The sequence below is a fragment of the Oryctolagus cuniculus genome, chromosome 4, assembly GCF_964237555.1.
Source record: "Oryctolagus cuniculus chromosome 4, mOryCun1.1, whole genome shotgun sequence".
In the NCBI taxonomy this organism is placed as follows: domain Eukaryota; kingdom Metazoa; phylum Chordata; class Mammalia; order Lagomorpha; family Leporidae; genus Oryctolagus; species Oryctolagus cuniculus.
In genome coordinates this window covers 92316276-92333919 of record NC_091435.1, presented here as the reverse complement: position 1 = coordinate 92333919, position 17644 = coordinate 92316276, and the positions used below count along the sequence as shown (strand labels likewise).

At 45.0% G+C, this 17644-nt stretch overlaps 1 protein-coding gene and 2 long non-coding RNA genes across 5 annotated transcripts in view; 2 read left to right on the top strand and 1 right to left on the bottom strand.

Annotated features, from left to right (window-relative positions):
* MASP1 (MBL associated serine protease 1) overlaps window positions 1-4584 on the bottom strand; it is a 70237-nt gene extending 65653 nt beyond the window's left edge. For all 3 annotated transcript variants that reach the window (XM_070073181.1, XM_008266637.4, XM_008266639.4), the window contains exon 1: window positions 3881-4584. In XM_070073181.1, coding sequence (XP_069929282.1) covers window positions 3881-3885 — 5 coding nt within the window. In that variant the 5' untranslated portion in view covers window positions 3886-4584. The remainder of the gene's footprint in view (window positions 1-3880) is intronic.
* The window catches only part of LOC138849495 (uncharacterized), a 28473-nt gene continuing 14948 nt past the window's right edge, over window positions 4120-17644 (top strand). Inside the window, exon 1 of the long non-coding RNA XR_011388370.1 lies at window positions 4120-4253. This is a non-coding gene — a long non-coding RNA (uncharacterized lncRNA). The remainder of the gene's footprint in view (window positions 4254-17644) is intronic.
* Window positions 5794-8590, top strand: LOC138849494 (uncharacterized). The gene is made up of 2 exons (XR_011388369.1): window positions 5794-6302; window positions 8036-8590. It is a non-coding gene; the product is annotated as an uncharacterized lncRNA (long non-coding RNA).

The window sequence follows — 17644 nt, the reverse complement described above, 5'->3', positions numbered from 1 at the left end:
GTGTACTTGGGTTCAAATATCAATTTTTCTGCTTACTGGCTGTGAAAACTCAAGAGACTAGTCTCTCTGAGCCCCAGTTTCCTTATATATTCAATGAGGGTTATAAACTCTAATTTCCGGGGCTTATCTGAATATTAGAGGTGCTGTATGGAGACGACCTAGGATATAGTCTGGTGTATAACTGATTATGAATGAATGAATGTGCAGCCAGAGTCTTAGACTGCTTAAAAAGTCAACGCTGGGAAATTATACCAGCATCTCTGGATTAGCAGCTGTCTATTTGCTGATCAGGAAGTTGTCTCAACCCAACATCTCTCCACTCCCACATACTCAGGTGCGAGGATGTGTCTATACACACACATGCATTTTTGAATGTGCACACACAGCAAGACAGCCGCATACATAGATTCAATTATCTAGCTGTCTCATGGAACATGCAAGTTAAGTAGCTAAGTACAAAAAAAGTGCTAACAGTCATGGTCTGTGAAATGGAAATATCAATGTTTTTAGTACAAGATCCTTCTAGACCAATAAGAACATTTTATATACATAAAATGATTGTTTTTTGATTAAAAAAACGAAGTCATTAAAATGTTTCTGAGGCTCCTTCCATTAGTAACATGTGTGATGCTGTTAAGAAAGTGAAATATTTTAATGCAACAACCGGTGTCAATGTTTTAAAAACCCAGCCTGGAGAGAAGGCCTCAGAGGCAGAGAAAAGGTAGGGCCTACGTCCAACTTATCCAGTGAATTACTAGGAAAGCAGAGGCCAGGAAGCCTGAGCTGCGGGTCCCAGGCCTCCCATTTTCCAGTGTTAATGGGTCTGGGAGTTCAGGTTCAGTCACGCCAAGAAGGGGAGAGCAGACTCGCTTTATTTATCCCCGCCTTAGGGAAGGCATGGCAGGTTTTTGGTTCCTCATCCTTGAAGTGGTCATAGGAATGACTTCCCACAGGGCTGCTATCTGAGGGTGGGTTGGAAAGTACTTTGTTAAGTGTCCAGCCCCAGGCAGACTTTAGCTATGATTACCCCATCATGCTGCTTCCCGAAAAGCAGCCTTGGCTCCCTACGCGGACTTCTCTTCAACAGCGACACCCAGATTATGCAAGGCTGAAAGGGCAACTTTCTCCGTGCCGGCCTTTTCCAGACCACAAAGAGCAGACTCCGAGCCCCAGAAGGCCAGTGCTGTCCAGGCTGGCCGCTGAGCCCCATCGAGCCCGGAGGCTCAGTGCCATGTGCGGCAGGCAACCGGTCAGCGGGGGAGGAAGCCTTGTGAAGCTTTTTGTTCCCCTCTGTTTGCATCTCAAAACAGTTTCACACATATGAAGCAAATATCTCCTTGCATGTAATGGGATTGAGCATATGCTTGCTTGCTTGCTTGCTTGAGGGGCTGTGAATCAAAGAATCTAAGTGGCAGCTTTCATTCCTCATCACACTCTCTGTTCTTGGCTTCTTCTACACCAGGCGCCGGCTGTACAATTTCTGACACCTGTTATCTATCCTCCAGCTATTCAAAAAAAAAGTTTAGCTACATGTGTTGGAAATGTCAAAAGTAATATATAGAGCTCGGATTTCATAGGCTGTACTGTGGGAACAGGCTATCGGGGCTGCGTGAAGATGCCTGCCGGCATCTATGACTGTAGGCTGAGTGACAGTTTCTGTCTGCTCCATTCAGTTTCCTCATTCCAACCTCACAACACCAAGACTCCCTTTCTGAGATTAAGAGTTGGGAGGGGACTACATCTCCCCCTTTCACAGCACCTTTTTTTTTTTTTTTGGAGTGAATAATGAAAAGGATACCCCAAGCGATGTCATATCCTACCCAACACCATCTGGTGAGTTAACTTCAACAGAAGAAGGGACTAACAAAGACCACCAGAAGAAGCTGGGGCCAGGCCCATAGCATGCCCAGGCATTTGGCCAAAGCAATTAATCCTGTGAAAGATAGTTTAAAAGCCCATGGCTTTATGTGGAAATTAAAAAAAAAATACGAATGCCAGAGCCACTTCTCAAGACAGATTCTGGCTTAATTGGCCCAGGGTGAGGTCTGGGCACGAGCATTTTTGAAAGCGCTGCAGGTCATTCTGGTGCACGGCCAGCATTGAGAGCTGTGGGTGTAGAATAATAACCTGGTGGAGAGTCCAGTGGAACATAGTAGAAAAACTCTTGGACCCAAGGTTGAGTCTGGGACTTTTCCAGACCACCAGTGGAACTTCGGCCAAGTTGCTTAACTGCTTTTATCCTCATTTAACCATGAATCCCTTCCTCACCCCAAATCTGAAAACTTCACGAGACAGAGCCCAGGAAAGCGCTTTGCCATCTCTGACATGCTATGTCCCAGGGAGCCAAGACCCTTTCGAGACTTCCAGTGGAGAACTTTTCTAGAAGTTCCTTTGCTCTTCAACTGAGTTCGTTGCAACCATTAGTTAACGTATGCCCAGCAAACAACAGACATTTTGTCCAAAGACAAAGAAATAGATCATGGACCATGTATGGGAGGTGGACATTTGGACAAGGAACTATTACAAGGACAGTAACAGGTGCAGTTCCAGCCCTACCCTGGTGAGATGGTAGTCAGGGGAAGAGGAAGTGAGTTTTGAGCCAGTCAGGTCTTCTAGGTGGAAAGTAGGGGGGATGGTTGTTCCAAGGTGAGGGTTGCACACATGTAGAGATACACAGCTGTCACTCAGCCCTGAAGTTGGGCACAGCTGGGGCATTGTGGGGTAGGGTGGGATTTAGATTCCTGACAGGTAAATCAGAATATCACCCCATGCGAATGGGCATATATTTCATTTTCTCAGGAGAAGGGAAAATGTAGTTTTACTGTAGGTTTAAAATTACAATGGGCTGGTAAAATGGAGCTACTGGATACCCTGAAGGTTTGATTATGGCTTTGACAGCAGGTAATTGGCCCCGATGCAGAGAAGTTGCTAGGTGATTTTGAGAATGGAGATAAATAGAAAGACTTCTCTATTAAAAGAAAATTAGTGGGACAAGAGGCATTTAGGGACTTAACACATCAACAGTTTTTTTTTTTTTTACTTTTTTTGTGTTTTTAGCAGCATTAATATTTATAAGGAATATAAATAGTACAGCGAGCTGGGTTTTAAGATTTGCAGAAAAGAAAAAGAAACTTGTATGGAATACCTGGGAAGATGAAGACCAAGGAAGGCAGAAGAGCTTAAAAGCAGGTAGAATTTAAAGTCCTAGGTTCCAGAACACCAAAAGATCCTTTTGTTAAGAAACGTTGCAGTATCCCTTTAAGAGTCATTTGGTGCCGGGATTCATAGACTGATTCATGCCACCAGCTGCCTCTGATTTCAGTGAGAAACGCAGAAATGTCTAAACTGTAAAATGGGGACAGGTTTCTAGTGTTTTTTTTTTTTTTTTTAATGGAGCTTTAACTGGCAAACTTTCGGAGAGCCTAGCGGTGGGAAACGGGGTCTTTTCCGGTCGGAACAAATAAACACAGAAACGCAAACCTAACCCTGAAAGTGTCTGCAAGGCCACATCAAGGCTGTTTGCAGGGGAGAACAATGAAAAGGCAGCCTTGTGGGCCACGGGAGGAGAGCCTGGTGGCCGGCAGACAGCGCCCTGCGCCTGCGGAGGGGGGACCGTGCCGCCGCGGTGCTGGTGCCGGAGCCGGCTTTGCACAAAGTCTCCGATTTCAACTTGCTGGGCTCAGCAGCCAGGGGAAGGCGCCTCGCGCGTCTGCGCCTCCCTTTACAGAACCCTAAGGGCTGTTGAGAGACCCCTCCCCTCCCCTCCACTCAGAGGACCCGCAGGTGAGCCTGCTCGGGGCCAAGGTCAGCCGCTCTCGCCGGCTGCTTGACACCTGGCCCCCCGAAAGGGCGCAATGCCCTCTCCTGCCCTGGTACTCACCTCATTTTCCTGCCTTGCGCCCTCCTGGCCTCCTGGTCTTGGTCCCCCCTGGGCCGACTTGTCTGCGCGCTCGTCCCCGGTGCGGTGTCAGCGATGCCTTATCTTTGTTCTGAGGTCCCTGTGTGTCTCTGGAATTGGCTGGCATTCTCCATTCAGGTCACGCCTTCCCCTGCCTGCAACAGATCCCCTCTCCCCCCCTCTCCCCCTGGCTGTTCCTCTCTCCTCGCCGGCTCTTGACTGCTCTTGCACACACGCAGAGGGGCCTGACACAACAGTCTGTCTTCAGCCTTCCGAGATCGGCTCCTCCACGTCCCTCCCTTCTGCTACAGCCGATTTCAGTCCTGGAGAGAAAGTGACTGGGAGGCTCCCAAAGGTATTTGTACCACCAAGTGTGTGTGTGTGTGTGTGTGTGTGTGTGTGGAGACAGTGCAGGGGATGAAGTCTAGTGTCTGTCTTCACTGTCCCCTGCCTTTTGGCTGTAATTTTCTGCTTGTCTTCAGGACACCAGCAAAAGAACCCCAATTAAACCGAAACAGCCACAAAGGCGATTCTAGCATTCACACCAGGAGGAAGAAAAGAGCTGAAGCCCAGAGCCTCGGTCTGTGTGCAGATGAGAGCAGGTTTTCTGGGAACAGAGCTGCCAGCCTGGAAAGTGCAGGAGCACCAAGGCCGGCAGCACGGGCTGTCACTTTCCAGGCGCAGGTGACACTTGTTGGCACTGTGCTGCAGCTCAGGGCAGAGGCCCGAGCCAGCGCAGGGAGGGCCCATCCCAGCAAGAAATCCTGGTGCCCCCGGGGTGTCTGAAAGCCCTGGGCCTGGGTGCACCATCTCTGTACCCGCGGTGTGTGCAGACGTGCGACACTGGGGCTGCGGGAGCTGAACAGGAGAAGAGAACTTTGTCGCCTGGACAGTTGTATGGAGGGAGGTGTGTCTGGGCGTAAACCATGGACAGGTTTTGCTGAGGACTTTTTCTTTGTTGGACACAGGGCTGGGCACGAATGTCTTTGCAGGTGCTCTCCCAGACCTGGGAGCATTCCACTATTCCATTCATTTTAAAATGAGCAAACTGAGGCTCTGAGATTAGACAGCTTGCTAAGATCAACCAGTTCTTCCTGAACCCCCAATGCGACCACCACGTAGAGCTGAGAGTCATTGAGCGCCAAGTGTCAGCCACTGTTAGAAGCATCTAGCGCATCCATTCTCTTCAATGATCTCTCTGTCTCTTCTAGGCGGGCTGTGATGTTATACCCATTTTCCAGATGAGAGAATTGCCCAGAGAGGTCAAGTGACTTGCCCTAGATCACACAGCTAGGAAGTGGTAGGGGCAGAATTTGATCTCTTGGCCACTATGTTACACTGCCTCTTACTAATATATTAGCATGTAGGTGGAATTTCAAGCATGCACACAAAGCACAGAGCAATTCAATTTGGGTCATTTTGAAAGGCACACGGGACTCAAAATCAGAGTTTGGCTGTCATCTTTCCTTTGCATCCAAGCTGGCTGTGCACGGTGGGTGTGGTCCTTACCCTCTCGGATCCTGTTTACTCAGGTGGAAAACGGAGGTTGCTAGGAGGCCCGAGGGAGACTGTGCTTGTGCGAGTGCATGACAGCAGTCAGGGGGAGAGAGAGCGAGCGAGCGAGCTTCCTGCTACTCCCTGCTACTCCCACGGTGGCAGTGGAGGCTACGCTCACACTCCCCACCTCCAGCGAGTACTCCCGCAGCACATTCTGGGAAGCCCGGGCTTGCCTTGCACTAGAATTCTTGTTCCGTTTTAACCCTTTAGAATATCAGCCTTGTGAAGCGTGGCATGATTAAGAGGCCAAGGTTCCTGATGCAGGTGCAAGCTTAGGAGAAGAGACAATATGATTGAACTCAGGCACTGTTGGAGAAAAACATTGTTTTCTGTTTCAGGCAGGGTAAGGAAAAAAATGCCTTTAAAATTCTCATTAAAAAGACTCTCCGACTCTCCAGACATCAAATAATTCTCACAAAACAGCATGTTAATAATTTCAGTGCAAATGAATCAGAAACACATGGGCTCCATTTCTGCTGGAATACACAGGGTTTGAAAACCGAAGGAGAAAGAACTTGGCAAGAAGCACACTGTGCCGTGCAGAGGGTCCTGCCTAGTACGGGCATTCTCTCCATGTCTGCTGTGGCTGAGCAGACTCTCACTTGTTCTGGACACAGAGGGAAGGACTTGGGAGGGACAGCCATCAGCTTTCTCCTTGTAAAGTGTCACAGAACAATTAGGCCTCCTGCAATAATTTCCTGGCCCTGTTTTTACAAGCCTGCCAATGGTCAATGGGAGGCGTTTGAAGTCTGCTCTAGGCCAGAGTTCTGCCAGTCGCCAGCAGATCTGAAAGGTGTGCTGCATCCCTGGGAGCCAGCCAAGGTACAGAGGAACTCGGCATGCAAACGTGAGTGGTGCGGCCCCCTGAAGGATCTGGGTGCAGGAGATTCGGGTGGGATGACATTTGCGCTATTGTCCCTGAGTGGTCACAGATCCCCGTGGCTGGGAGGAATGGAAGGGATGTTAACCTGGGAGTTGGAGTTTGGAGAACAGGGTGCGACAGCCGTAGGCTAACTCCAACGTGGTTTTGGGTCAGCTGCCTACTTTCTGGGCGCGGGGTGGGGGGGACATCTGTTTGCCCGACTGTGAAGTCAGCGGCTTGGACTCAGTTTCTCATGGAGCCCGTCAGTGTGTGAATCTGATGGGACGGAGCCGGTTCCCCAGATGGCTGGACCCGTGGAGGGAGCTCGGGTTCAGAGCAGCCCTCAGGGTCACTGGCCTTTCTGTGGTTCTGTTACCATTACTCAGACGTTCAGAAAAGGAGTCAACTAATTTTAGAAAAGTTGGGACAACAAGCGTTGAAGCAAGCACCAAAGGCCTGGGAGCGTGTCATTTAGAGCCCTGGAAGTGCGGGGTGGCGGAGGCGGCCTCGCCAGCCCCGGGCTGTGGGCAGGGGAAGGGGCAGAGCTCCCGAGACAGTAAACCAGCAGCATTCCTACCCGTTCCTGGTTTACACGTTCTACCAAAGTATTTATTTTATGCCGCTTCTGAGGGAGAGTTTCTGGAATTCCCTGAATGTGTTAGAAAATGTTAAGAATTTGGGCCATGGTTTTCTACTGGCAAATCCCAAGATCCAGGCTTTCTATAGGGAACCTAAAAAACCAAGAAATAGCTCCAAAGAGAGCGCGACTCAGAATTAAATTTGGGGCTGCACAGGACACTGCCTCCCAGGCTGCTGACAGCCGTGGCTTCTGAGCCTACCGGATCTACACAATAACGTAAAAAAAAAACTTTAAAACCCCACCCCGTGACCTGCAGATGTAACGGAATGGGTAGGGGGCCTGAGCCTGAAACTTCTTCCTTACGTAATGTTGCCATTTTGGGCACATTAACCTAATGGTACATCTTTCAACTGATGGCATCTTCGATTTGATGACATGCACTCACCATACACCAAACACATCCACATGCCTTATGGCTTGTGATAGTCACTTGTTCTGAGAAGGCTCTGAGGTTCAGAGAAACTAAGTGTGGCCGTTGTGCGTGACCGGTGATCCTGACCCTGAACTCAGAGCTCTCCCCTCATCTGTGGATCTTCATGCTCCTTGTGGACACTGAGCACCCATCAACCGTGCTGTCATGTGAGTGCCAGACCTCAGAGAAGGGAATACGGCTTCTGCTTAAAAAAGCAGCAACGAGGCTCTGCTACTGTCTGAATTGTGCCCCCTCAACCCCCTAGTCATACGTGGAAGATCTAACTCTCAGTATCTCAGAATGTGCTTGTATTTGCAGAAAGGGCTTTTCTTTGAACGTGAAGCGTGAACTCTGGCCCCAAATGCCTGTGTTTTTGGAAGAGGAAATTAGACCACAGGCACACCCAGAGGGAAGGACCCATGAAGGCACCGGGAGGAGAGGCCTCAGAGCAAACTGACCTTGCCAGCACTTTGAACTTGGACTTCTCACCACCAGACCTCTGGGAAAATAAGTTTCTGTTGTTTAAGTTACTGAGTCTGCAGTATTTTGTGAAGGCAACCCTGGCAAATCCATGTCCCGTGCACATCTCCGTCACCTCTTCTCACCCAATCCCACTGTATACCAATTATAGTTCTATCCGCTCACATTATCCCCCCTTTCCCATAGGTTCCCTAGACGAAGCAGAGCCAAGCCAGGACAGGAGAAGAGAGGCTGTGGCCATGGAAGCCAGCAGGCAGCAGGCAGATCCTGGGAAGTCAGGGTCCTCACCTCGCTAACTCCCCACTGGTGTCTCTCCACCGCTGCCTCACTTTCCCACCCTCCTTCCAAACTCCCTCACTCGTCTCTCCTTCTGTTGCCACCTTCATTCCTTTCATTAAGAACAGAGGCATATGGCACAGGGCTTACCACTCCTTCCCCACTTCTGCCCGTACCCTGGGGGCCACTGGCCTCTCAGACTGCAAGGATCTACCAAGCCCCAAGTGAGCACACACTCAGACTCCTTGTAGTGATGTTTTGGCATATCTAGGGGAAAAATTAAATTCTTAAAAATTTCCAGAGAGAAAAAGGTCAATTACCTACAAGCGAATAAATTTCTTACCACTACTTAGAAATAAGAGGAATACAGACCATATCTTAATGTGCAAGAGAAAAGTGCCTTGAAACTTATAATTGTACACAAGCTGAATTTTTATGTTACAATAAAGTGGAAATAAAGATAAATTCAGATTCTGGGAGTTTACCACTTGCAGACCTTTACAGCGAGAATTACTGGAGGATGTTCTCCAAGAGGAGAAAAAGTGTTAGTGTTGGTAATACTTTAGGGAAATGGTATACTTAAAGAATGAATGTGAGAACAGCAACCTAAAGGGCAACCTCAGGATAAAAGTAGCATTAAAAATGTTCTTACTGGGCTGGCATCATGACGAAACAGCTTGAGCTGCCACCTGCAATGCTGGCATCCCCTGTGGGGGCTGTTTGAGTTCCGGGTGCTTCACTTATGATCCAGCTCCCTGCTAATGTACCTGAGAAAGCAGCAGAGGATAGCCCAAGTGCTTGGGCCCCTGCACCCATGTGGGAGACCTGGATGAAGCTCCTGGCTCCTGGCTTTGGCCTGGCCCAGTCCTGGCCATTGCAGCATGGCCGTTGCAGCCATTTGTGGAATGAACGAGTGGATGAAAGATCTTTCTCTCTCTCTCTGCCTCTCCCCACCCCCAACAACTCTGCCTTTCAAATAAACAAAATACTTATTTTTTAAAACGTATTTATCTTGTCAGTCAACAATTTCACTTCAAGATATTTATCTTCAAGAGAAACACTCTCATATGTGCAAGCATTTTCATTGTTGTATTATTTGTCATTGTGAATAATGGGCCTTGATCAAGTAGTGGCTAATGATGACATTTTCCTACTATGGAATATTGAGCACTAGTTAGAAAGAATGAGAGATATCTTTATGAAACATGATAGATTTGGCTACAAATATTGTTAAGTGTGAAGGGTAAATTGGAGAATGATCCAAATATTAGGATACGATTACTTTAATGAGAAAAATCAAAGGACTTATCAAACAACATGTATTTTGTACATATCACAGAAATTTTGTAGGCTATACTTTGGATGTTTATTTGTCTTCTGAATGCCCATCGAGGCACATATGTTAAAGGCTTGGCCCCCAAAGCATTAATTAGTGGTACTAAGATCATTACCAGGAAAACTGATCCAGTGTTGGTATCTGAAGGTGAGGCTTTTGGGAGGTGATTGGGTTGGATCAGGTTGTTAGAGTAGAGCCTCCATGATTGACTGCTGGGGGCTTTCTGTGGAGAGACACAGACAGGTGGTGCACTCCCTTTTGTCATGGAGGGCTCTGTGTTGCCTCAAGACTGTGAGAAGAAACATCATGGCCAGCTGCTGAACCAGCAGGGCTGCCCAATGGTGGACTGCATATCTCCAGAACCACAAGCAGAAATAAACCCCCTTCCTTCATAGTTAACTTGTCTTATGTATCTCATGGTTGTAATGAAAAACTAATATACACACTGTGTATATTTTATACATATCATAGAAAAAAGTGTGGACAGAGGTACAGCAAAATTAACCAGTTACATGTGTGGAGGTTATGGTTTCAAGACTATTTTTATCTACAATCCTTCAAGTTTTTAGTGCCAGTCATTATAGGACGTGGACAGGATTTTGCTTGGATTCTCAGTACAAAAGCAAATCACTGATACCCTTTTTTTAAAAAAAAAAAGAAACATATTTATTTGCAAGAGAGAGAGAGAGAAGGAGAGGGAGGGAGGGAGAGATCTCCATCCACTGGTTCACTCCCCAAATGTCTTCAACAGCCTGGGTTATGCCAAGCTCAAGCCTGGAGACTGGAACTCAATCTGGATCTCCCACATGGGTGACAGGGACCCGACTACTTGAGCCACCACCTGCTCCCAGGCTGCATAGCACCAGAAAGCTGAAACAGAGCAGGACTGGGGCTCCAATCTGAGTACTCTAATAGCAGATACAGGTGTCTCAAGCAGCTGCTTAACCTGCTGTGCCAAATGCTGGCCTCCACTCATGCGTTTTAAGGAAGGATATGGCACAGTGGAACTTACACTTACAAAAGGTCTCTCTGGGTATTAAGAGGAGAATAGATTTGGACATGGGAGACAGGGAGACCAGTTAGGAGGCTGTGGCAATAGTTGGCACCTGGACCCATTTTTGTATTAGTTACAGAGGGCACAGAGCCCAAGTTTCAAGAAAATGTTTTAATTTGAATATCTTTTAAAATCAGAATAAAAATAATACTGAATCCAACTTGAATTATATTTGCCTTTATACTGACACAGCACAAAATACAGATTTGAATAATTTTTTTATGGATGAAGAAAGCAACTCTGGGTAGCAGGGAGAATGCTCAGATAGTTTGGAGTGGTGACAGCAGGCCTGGGGCTGAGAGGACTAAGGCAAAAGAAAGATAGATTCTGTAAGAAAAAGAAAAGATGCACGGGTCTGGCCTTCAGCTGGGAATGAAGAATGAAAGAGAAGGAGAAAGCAAAAACAGACCCCAGAGTTCCCACCTAGGGTGCTGTTGGTCCCATCTACTGAGATGGGAGACAGGAGTGAGAAGAAGGTCAGGGTCAGGGTGGTAAGCGCACTGCATGCCAGGCTGCTGTTGAAGTTTGCCACATGGGTCAGATTCTCAAGGCTGTCTGGATGTCATAAATTCACACTTCTGTCATAGCCTCCGGCCCACCAGACCCAGACTCTTCAAAGTGGGCCAGGATTCAGGATCACTGCATTTTCTGAGACACAAAAGTCTTTTAAAAATAGAGAACAGCATGACCAGATGGTGCTTTAATAAGTTCGCGTGTGTGCTAGGTGCATGGGACATGCATGAATCTGATGTCCCATCAGCATTCTCTGGCTGAACCACAGGGCAAATTAAACACTTTGGTTGTTACAACACAGAAAATCTGAAAGACAATGACTTTTTTTCTTTTAAAAAATAGGACTTTCATAATAAAAATACATCTTCACAAAAAAGGCATCTCAGGAAAACGGATGGTTTCTCGGGCAATCATATGTGTGTCTTTTCCAGGTTTATGCACTTTATTTTTTAATTGACTAAAATTTCAGTAGACAAATAAGGACTGGGTATATTGATGGCACATAGCGTGTATTTTGAAATACGGATGCATGATGGAATGGCTAAATTGAGCTAATTTTCATATGCACTATCTCACGTTTGTACCTGTGGTGAGTACACTTAAAAATCTGCTCATCAGGATGTCATTAACTGTGTTCTAAATTGCACAGCAGATCCCGATGAATGATTCTTTTCTGTGTGATAGAGATTTTGCATCCTTTGAACAATGTCTCCCCACGCCCTGTCTCTTTAAGCCCTGGGAACCTCCACTCTGCTCTCTGCTTCTGTAACTTCCAGTACTCCACATGTAAGAGAGATGCTACAGTATTTGTCTTCCTTTCCCCCACTTATTCTGCTTAGCATGTCCTTTAGGTTCATCAGTGTGGTCACGAATGGCAAGAAGTCCTTCTCATTTAAGGCTGAATACTATTTCATCGTGTCTTCATCCACTCATTTGTCCAAAGACACTTAGGTGTTCTCTGTACCTTGGCTATTATGAATAACACTGCAATGAACCTCGGTGTGCAGAGATCTCCTAGAGAGATCAACGTCAGTTTCTTGAATGTATATCCAGGAGTGGGATTGCCCAGATCCTGTAATAGTTCTGTCTTGAGAACTCTATGCTATTTTCAACAGTGGTTGTACTAATTTACATTCCCAACAGTTGTGAATAAGGGTTCCTTTTTTTCATATCTTCACCAAAACTTGCCTTGTCTTGTCTTTTTGACAATAGCAGGTTTGAGATAATAACTCACTTGGTTAGCATTGCATTGTCTTAGATACATTGGTCATTTGTGTGTCTTTGGAAAAATGGTTGCGTTCTTTAACTACGTTTTAATCTAGTGATATGTTTGTTTTTGCTACTGAGTTGTATGATTTCCTTATATTTTGCATATTAATCCCTTACCAGATACATGGTTTGCAAATATTTTCTCCCATTTTATTGAACCACCTGTGAGTATCCTAGAGATAAATCTCACTTCATTAGGGTGGGTGATCATTTTAATGTGTTGTTGAATTTGATTTGCTAGTATTTCATTGAAATTTTTTGCATGTGTGACCATCAAGGATATTGGTTTGTAATTTTCCATTCTTGCAGTGTTCTTTCCTGACTTTTCTGTGAGAGTAGTGCTGGCCTCATAAAATGAGCTTGGAAGTTTGCACTCCTCTTCAGTTTTGGGGAACAATTTGCAAGGATTAGTGTTCTTCTTTGAATGCTTGGTGGAATTCAACTATGAAACCATCTGTTCTTGGACTTTTCTTTTTGGGGCATTTTTTGATTCCTGATTAAATCTGCTTACTCATTCTCTATTCAGTTTTTCTTTTTCTTCATTATTCAGGTTATTTATCTACTTATTCCAGGTTATCCGATTTGTTGGTATAAAATTATTTACAACAGTCTCTATGGTCCTTCCATTTTTGTGATCTCAGCTGTAAAGTCTTCTCTTTCATTTATAATTTTATTTATCTGCATTCTCTTTTTTATTGAATAGTCTAGTTCAGGGCTTGTTAAAATTGTTTACCACTTCAAAAATGAACTCTTAGGTTTATTGATCTTTTGTGTCATCTTTCTAGTTTCTATTTCATTTGTTCTACTATAAATTTCATGATTTATTTTGATTTATTTTCTTCTATCAATTTTTTGCTTAATCTTTTCCTAGTTCCTTGAAGTTAGGTTGTTAGTTTGCAATCTTTCTTTCTCTTTCTTTATTTCCTTATTTTATCCCTTCTTTCCTTCTTTCATCCTTCCTTCTTTTTCTTTCTTTCTTTCTTTGATTTATGTATTTGTTTGAAAGGCAGGGTTACAGAGAGAAAGGGAGAAATAAAGAGAGAGAGAGAAAGAGAGAGAGAGAGGAGAGAGATCTTCTATGAACTGGCTCACTCCCCAAATGGCTGCAACAGGCAGGGCTGGGCCAGACTAAAGCCAGGATCCAGGATCCAGGAGCTTCTTTCCAGGTCTTCCACATGGGTGCAGGGGCCCAAGCATCCTTTGCTGCCCTCCATGCACATTAGTAGGAAGCTGGATCAGAAGTGGAGCAGCCAGGACTTGAACTGGCACCCATATAGAATGCTGGCATCACAGATGGTGGATTTACCTGCTATGCCACAACACCTGGCCCTTTTTTTCTTAGTATAGGCCTTTGTATCTACAAACTTCCCTCTTAGAAGTGCTTTTGCTGCACCCCATAAATGTTGTTATGCTGTGTCTTCACTTTGTTTTGCTCAAGATACTTTTTGGTTTCCTTTTCAATGTCTTTCTTTTTAATTTTTGAGATAACGCATTTTCATTTCATGTGATAGTCTGAGGCTTAAGGCTCCACTAAGTAGAGTTCAACAAGGAGCAAAAAGACCACAATTCAGCTTTTTCATGGACTCATTTGTTGTTCAGCAATATGTTGTTTAATTTCTAAATATGTGTGAATTTTCCAAAATCCCTCCTCTTGTTGATTTTTAGTTTCACGCTGCTGTGATTGGAAACGGATGATAAGGTTTCAAACTTCTTGAAGTTGTGAAGACTTGTTTTGTGGCTACATACACGTGTATGTATCCTGGAGAATGCTCCATGTGCACTTGAGAAGAATCGTATTCTGCTGCTATTAGATGGACAGTTCTGTGTGTGTCTGGTGGGTCTGCTTGGTCTATAATTTATATCTTTAGAGGAAATCAATCAAAAGCTTTCATGCTTGCTCACAGCACTGGGCAGGGCCAGGTGATTCCCACCCAAGGTGTCCCGAAGAGCAAGAAGGCACTGGCCCCTGTTCCTAAATTGCCTCATATCTCCTCCCTGAGCCAACTGGGTGCAGACCTAAACAGAGGTGACAGAAGTGGCAGCAACTGCACCCTGTCAGGCCCTGGTAAGCATCAGGGATCACTGACTCAGCTTCAGTCATGTCAGAGGCTGGAGGAGCTGATGATCATGGCAGGGGACCTTTGCACTGACCAGAGCCACAACTGGACAAGCGTCAGCCTTCTTCAAGGCTGGCAGGACCAGTGAAGTCTCACTTCCCGCCTGTCCCCTCACCAGTGCTACAGCAAGCTGCAGATCCCAGCCACTCCTCTCCCACCAGGCACTGTGCATCCCTGGAGCATCTCTTGCTCTCTTGGTCCTCTCTTGAATGATTTTTCAAACATCCGCCATGCCTGGGGCATGTGGGTGAGCTTGCCCACCCCAGTTCCTCCGTCCCTCCTCACAAGACTGGCTGAAACAGGTAAGAGGCAACTGCTTCCCACCCTTCCAAACACACAGAAACTCAAGATGGGGCACTGCAGTGCGTGCTGAGCTCTTGGGAGATTTCATGCTTCACAAAGTCAGATGTGTAAAAAAGGTATCCTTTAACTCATCTAGGAAGTTGCAATGTTTTCATATACACTCATAACACTTACATATAAAGCAATGTTGTGATAATGCACTTTTGGAAAGTTAAATTTACAAACCAAATTAGATTTCTCTAAAAGTTATATGCCTCCAGTATTGACATGATGTAAAGATTAAATACGTAACAGTGAATTGTGAAAAAGAATGCTGACAATATAAAGTAATGGGATAAAGTCCAAAAAAGAAAGGTTGGTGTTGTAGCATAATGGGTAAAGCTGTTACCTGTGATGTTGGCATTCCATTTGGGTGCTGGTTCATGTCCCGGTGGCTTCACTTCTGAACCAGCTCCTTGCTAATGCCCCTGGGAAAGCAGCGGAGGATGATCCAAGGGCTTGGGTCCCTGCACACATATGGGAGACTCGGAAGAAGTTCCTAGCTCCTGGTTTCAACACTGCCCAGTCCTGGTTGTTGCAGCTATTTGGGGAGTGAACCAGCAGATAGAAGACTCCTTCTCCCTCTCCTTATATCTCCCTTCTCTCTGTAACTCTTTAAAATACAAAAATAAATTTTAAAAGCAAAACTAAAAAAAAAAAAAACCTACATGCTCCAAACTCCAAAAGATTAAAAGGAGTATTTGACAAATGAAGAAGTGTATTCCACACTTTTCCTCTAGATGCTAGGTGAATGCATGGAGGTAGCTAATAATGTCTGGTGGACTTTCACGATGGTGAATTGTATTTTGAAGTCTTGCATTGTAATGAATAGCTGCTTCTTATCTTTTTAAATTTTAGAACATTATTCTCCTTGGAGAATATATTCGTATTCATTTTCTGTGTGGCATGACGCTTTTTGAAATTCTTCTGAGATTTGGTGTGTATCAACATGAGCATCCCTGTTCTTGCCATACTTAAGCTCTCCGTCTTCCGTGCTGTGCATCTGTGTGGTAGGTATGTGGAATTCCATTCTGCACGCACTCCTAAACAGACCACAAGTCTAGCAGAAACAGTCCTGGGGAATCAAACAACAACGCTATTGCAGAAATGACTCTTTATCCTACTGTCCACATAATTATTTTCAAACCATTTGGTCACTTTGTTGGCTTCTTCAGGCAAATGTGGCTTTAATTCATTAACAGCTTCTGCAATTTCATCAACAGAAAGAAATGCCATTGCAGACAAATGACGCATTTTCAAACTGAAGTTTTCGTTGTTGTCCTATCATGTGGCCAGTCCATTCATCTGGATTTTCCACCAAATGAATTGAGTGAATGGAAAAAAAATCAAATGTTATTGGTAATGCCTTGAAATTCACTTTTAGAAGCCTCGATCACACCTAGTTCCAGATTTGTTATTCCGGTTTGGGTTTCAGCTAAAATCCGTTTTCTTCTCCAAAGTTCACTAAATTTTTAAATAGATACCTGCAAAGTACTTTATTTTTCCGATCATTCATACATAAATGAGTGGATAAGTTCTGGAACTTTTGGATCCGGTAGTGGCACAAATCAGATGAAAGCCATGAAGACAGTTTTGAAAGTGCCATCCATTAGCCAAAATGAAGCAAGTGTTAATGTTTCCTGTGTTGCATTTGATGGTAAACAGAAGCAATTTATCTTCTTTGACAGTCACATTCTTCACCAAGAATAGTTTGTCACTGGATGTATTTTGTAACACGGGAGGAAACTCCAAAGGCCTTTGGTTCAGAAAGTCCCTGAGCTTGTTGAATTTCTGTTCTATAATAAAGTGCATCTTTTAGGGTAAGCATGGTGCTATGAGTGAAGAGACAGAAGCAGTGCATGATTGAATAACTTGGCAATTGTTTTGCATAAAACCAAAAATGCACTAATCCTCTACTTAATTCATCTTTCTATTTTTCCTATATAGGCTCTTTTTTTTGGGGGGGGGAATCAATTTTGGGGGATTTCAGCTTTCAGGATTTCAACATTTGGAGTTTTAATATTTTGGGAGTGTGATTTTTGAGAATTTAGTTTTTAAGAATTTTAGACTTTGGGCCGGTGCTGTGGCACAGCAGGTTAAAGCCCTGGCCTGAAGCGCCGGCATCACATATGGGCACTGGTTCTAGTCCTGGATGCTCCTCTTCTGATCCAGCTCTCTGCTATGGCCTGGGAAAGCAGTAGAAGATGGCCCAAGTCCTTGGCCCCTGCACCTATGTGGGAGACCTGGCTCCTGGCTTTGGATCTGCCCAGCTCTGGCCATTGCAGCCATTTGGGGAGTGAACCAGTGGATGGAAGACCTCTCTTTCTGTCTCTACCTCTCTCTCTGTAACTCTGACTTTCAAATAAATAAAATAAATCTTAAAAAGAAGAATTTTAGACTTAAAAGATTTCGAACTTTTGGGTTTTCAACATTTGGGAATTTGGCATTTAAGGTTGTCTTTCAGGATTATGATCAGTTTAACTTCTCAGTGAACTTTATACCTTCATATCTTTTTATGTTGTTACTAGTGTTCTTTCATTTCAATTCAAATAAATTCTGTTAGTAAAATGGCGCAGTCTTGTCTGTGGTGTGATTTACATCCTGGACACCATCCTAAGCTCTAACCTCTACCACCATTGCTGGAAGCCAGGTGACCAGTTGGCCCAACCACAGGTGTCAGCTCCACCCCCACCCTAGTGGGATTGGATTCTCCTACTTCCCTGTCCCTCCAGCAAAGGAATAATAGGACCTGATTCCTAAACACATGCTCTCTCTCCAGATCTTTCTTTCTTCTTCACCCTCTCTCTCTCTCCTGATCTCCCTCTCTCAACCTCTCCCTCTTTCTCTCTTCTTCACTCCTTCCCACCCATCTGTCAGATTTTCCTCCA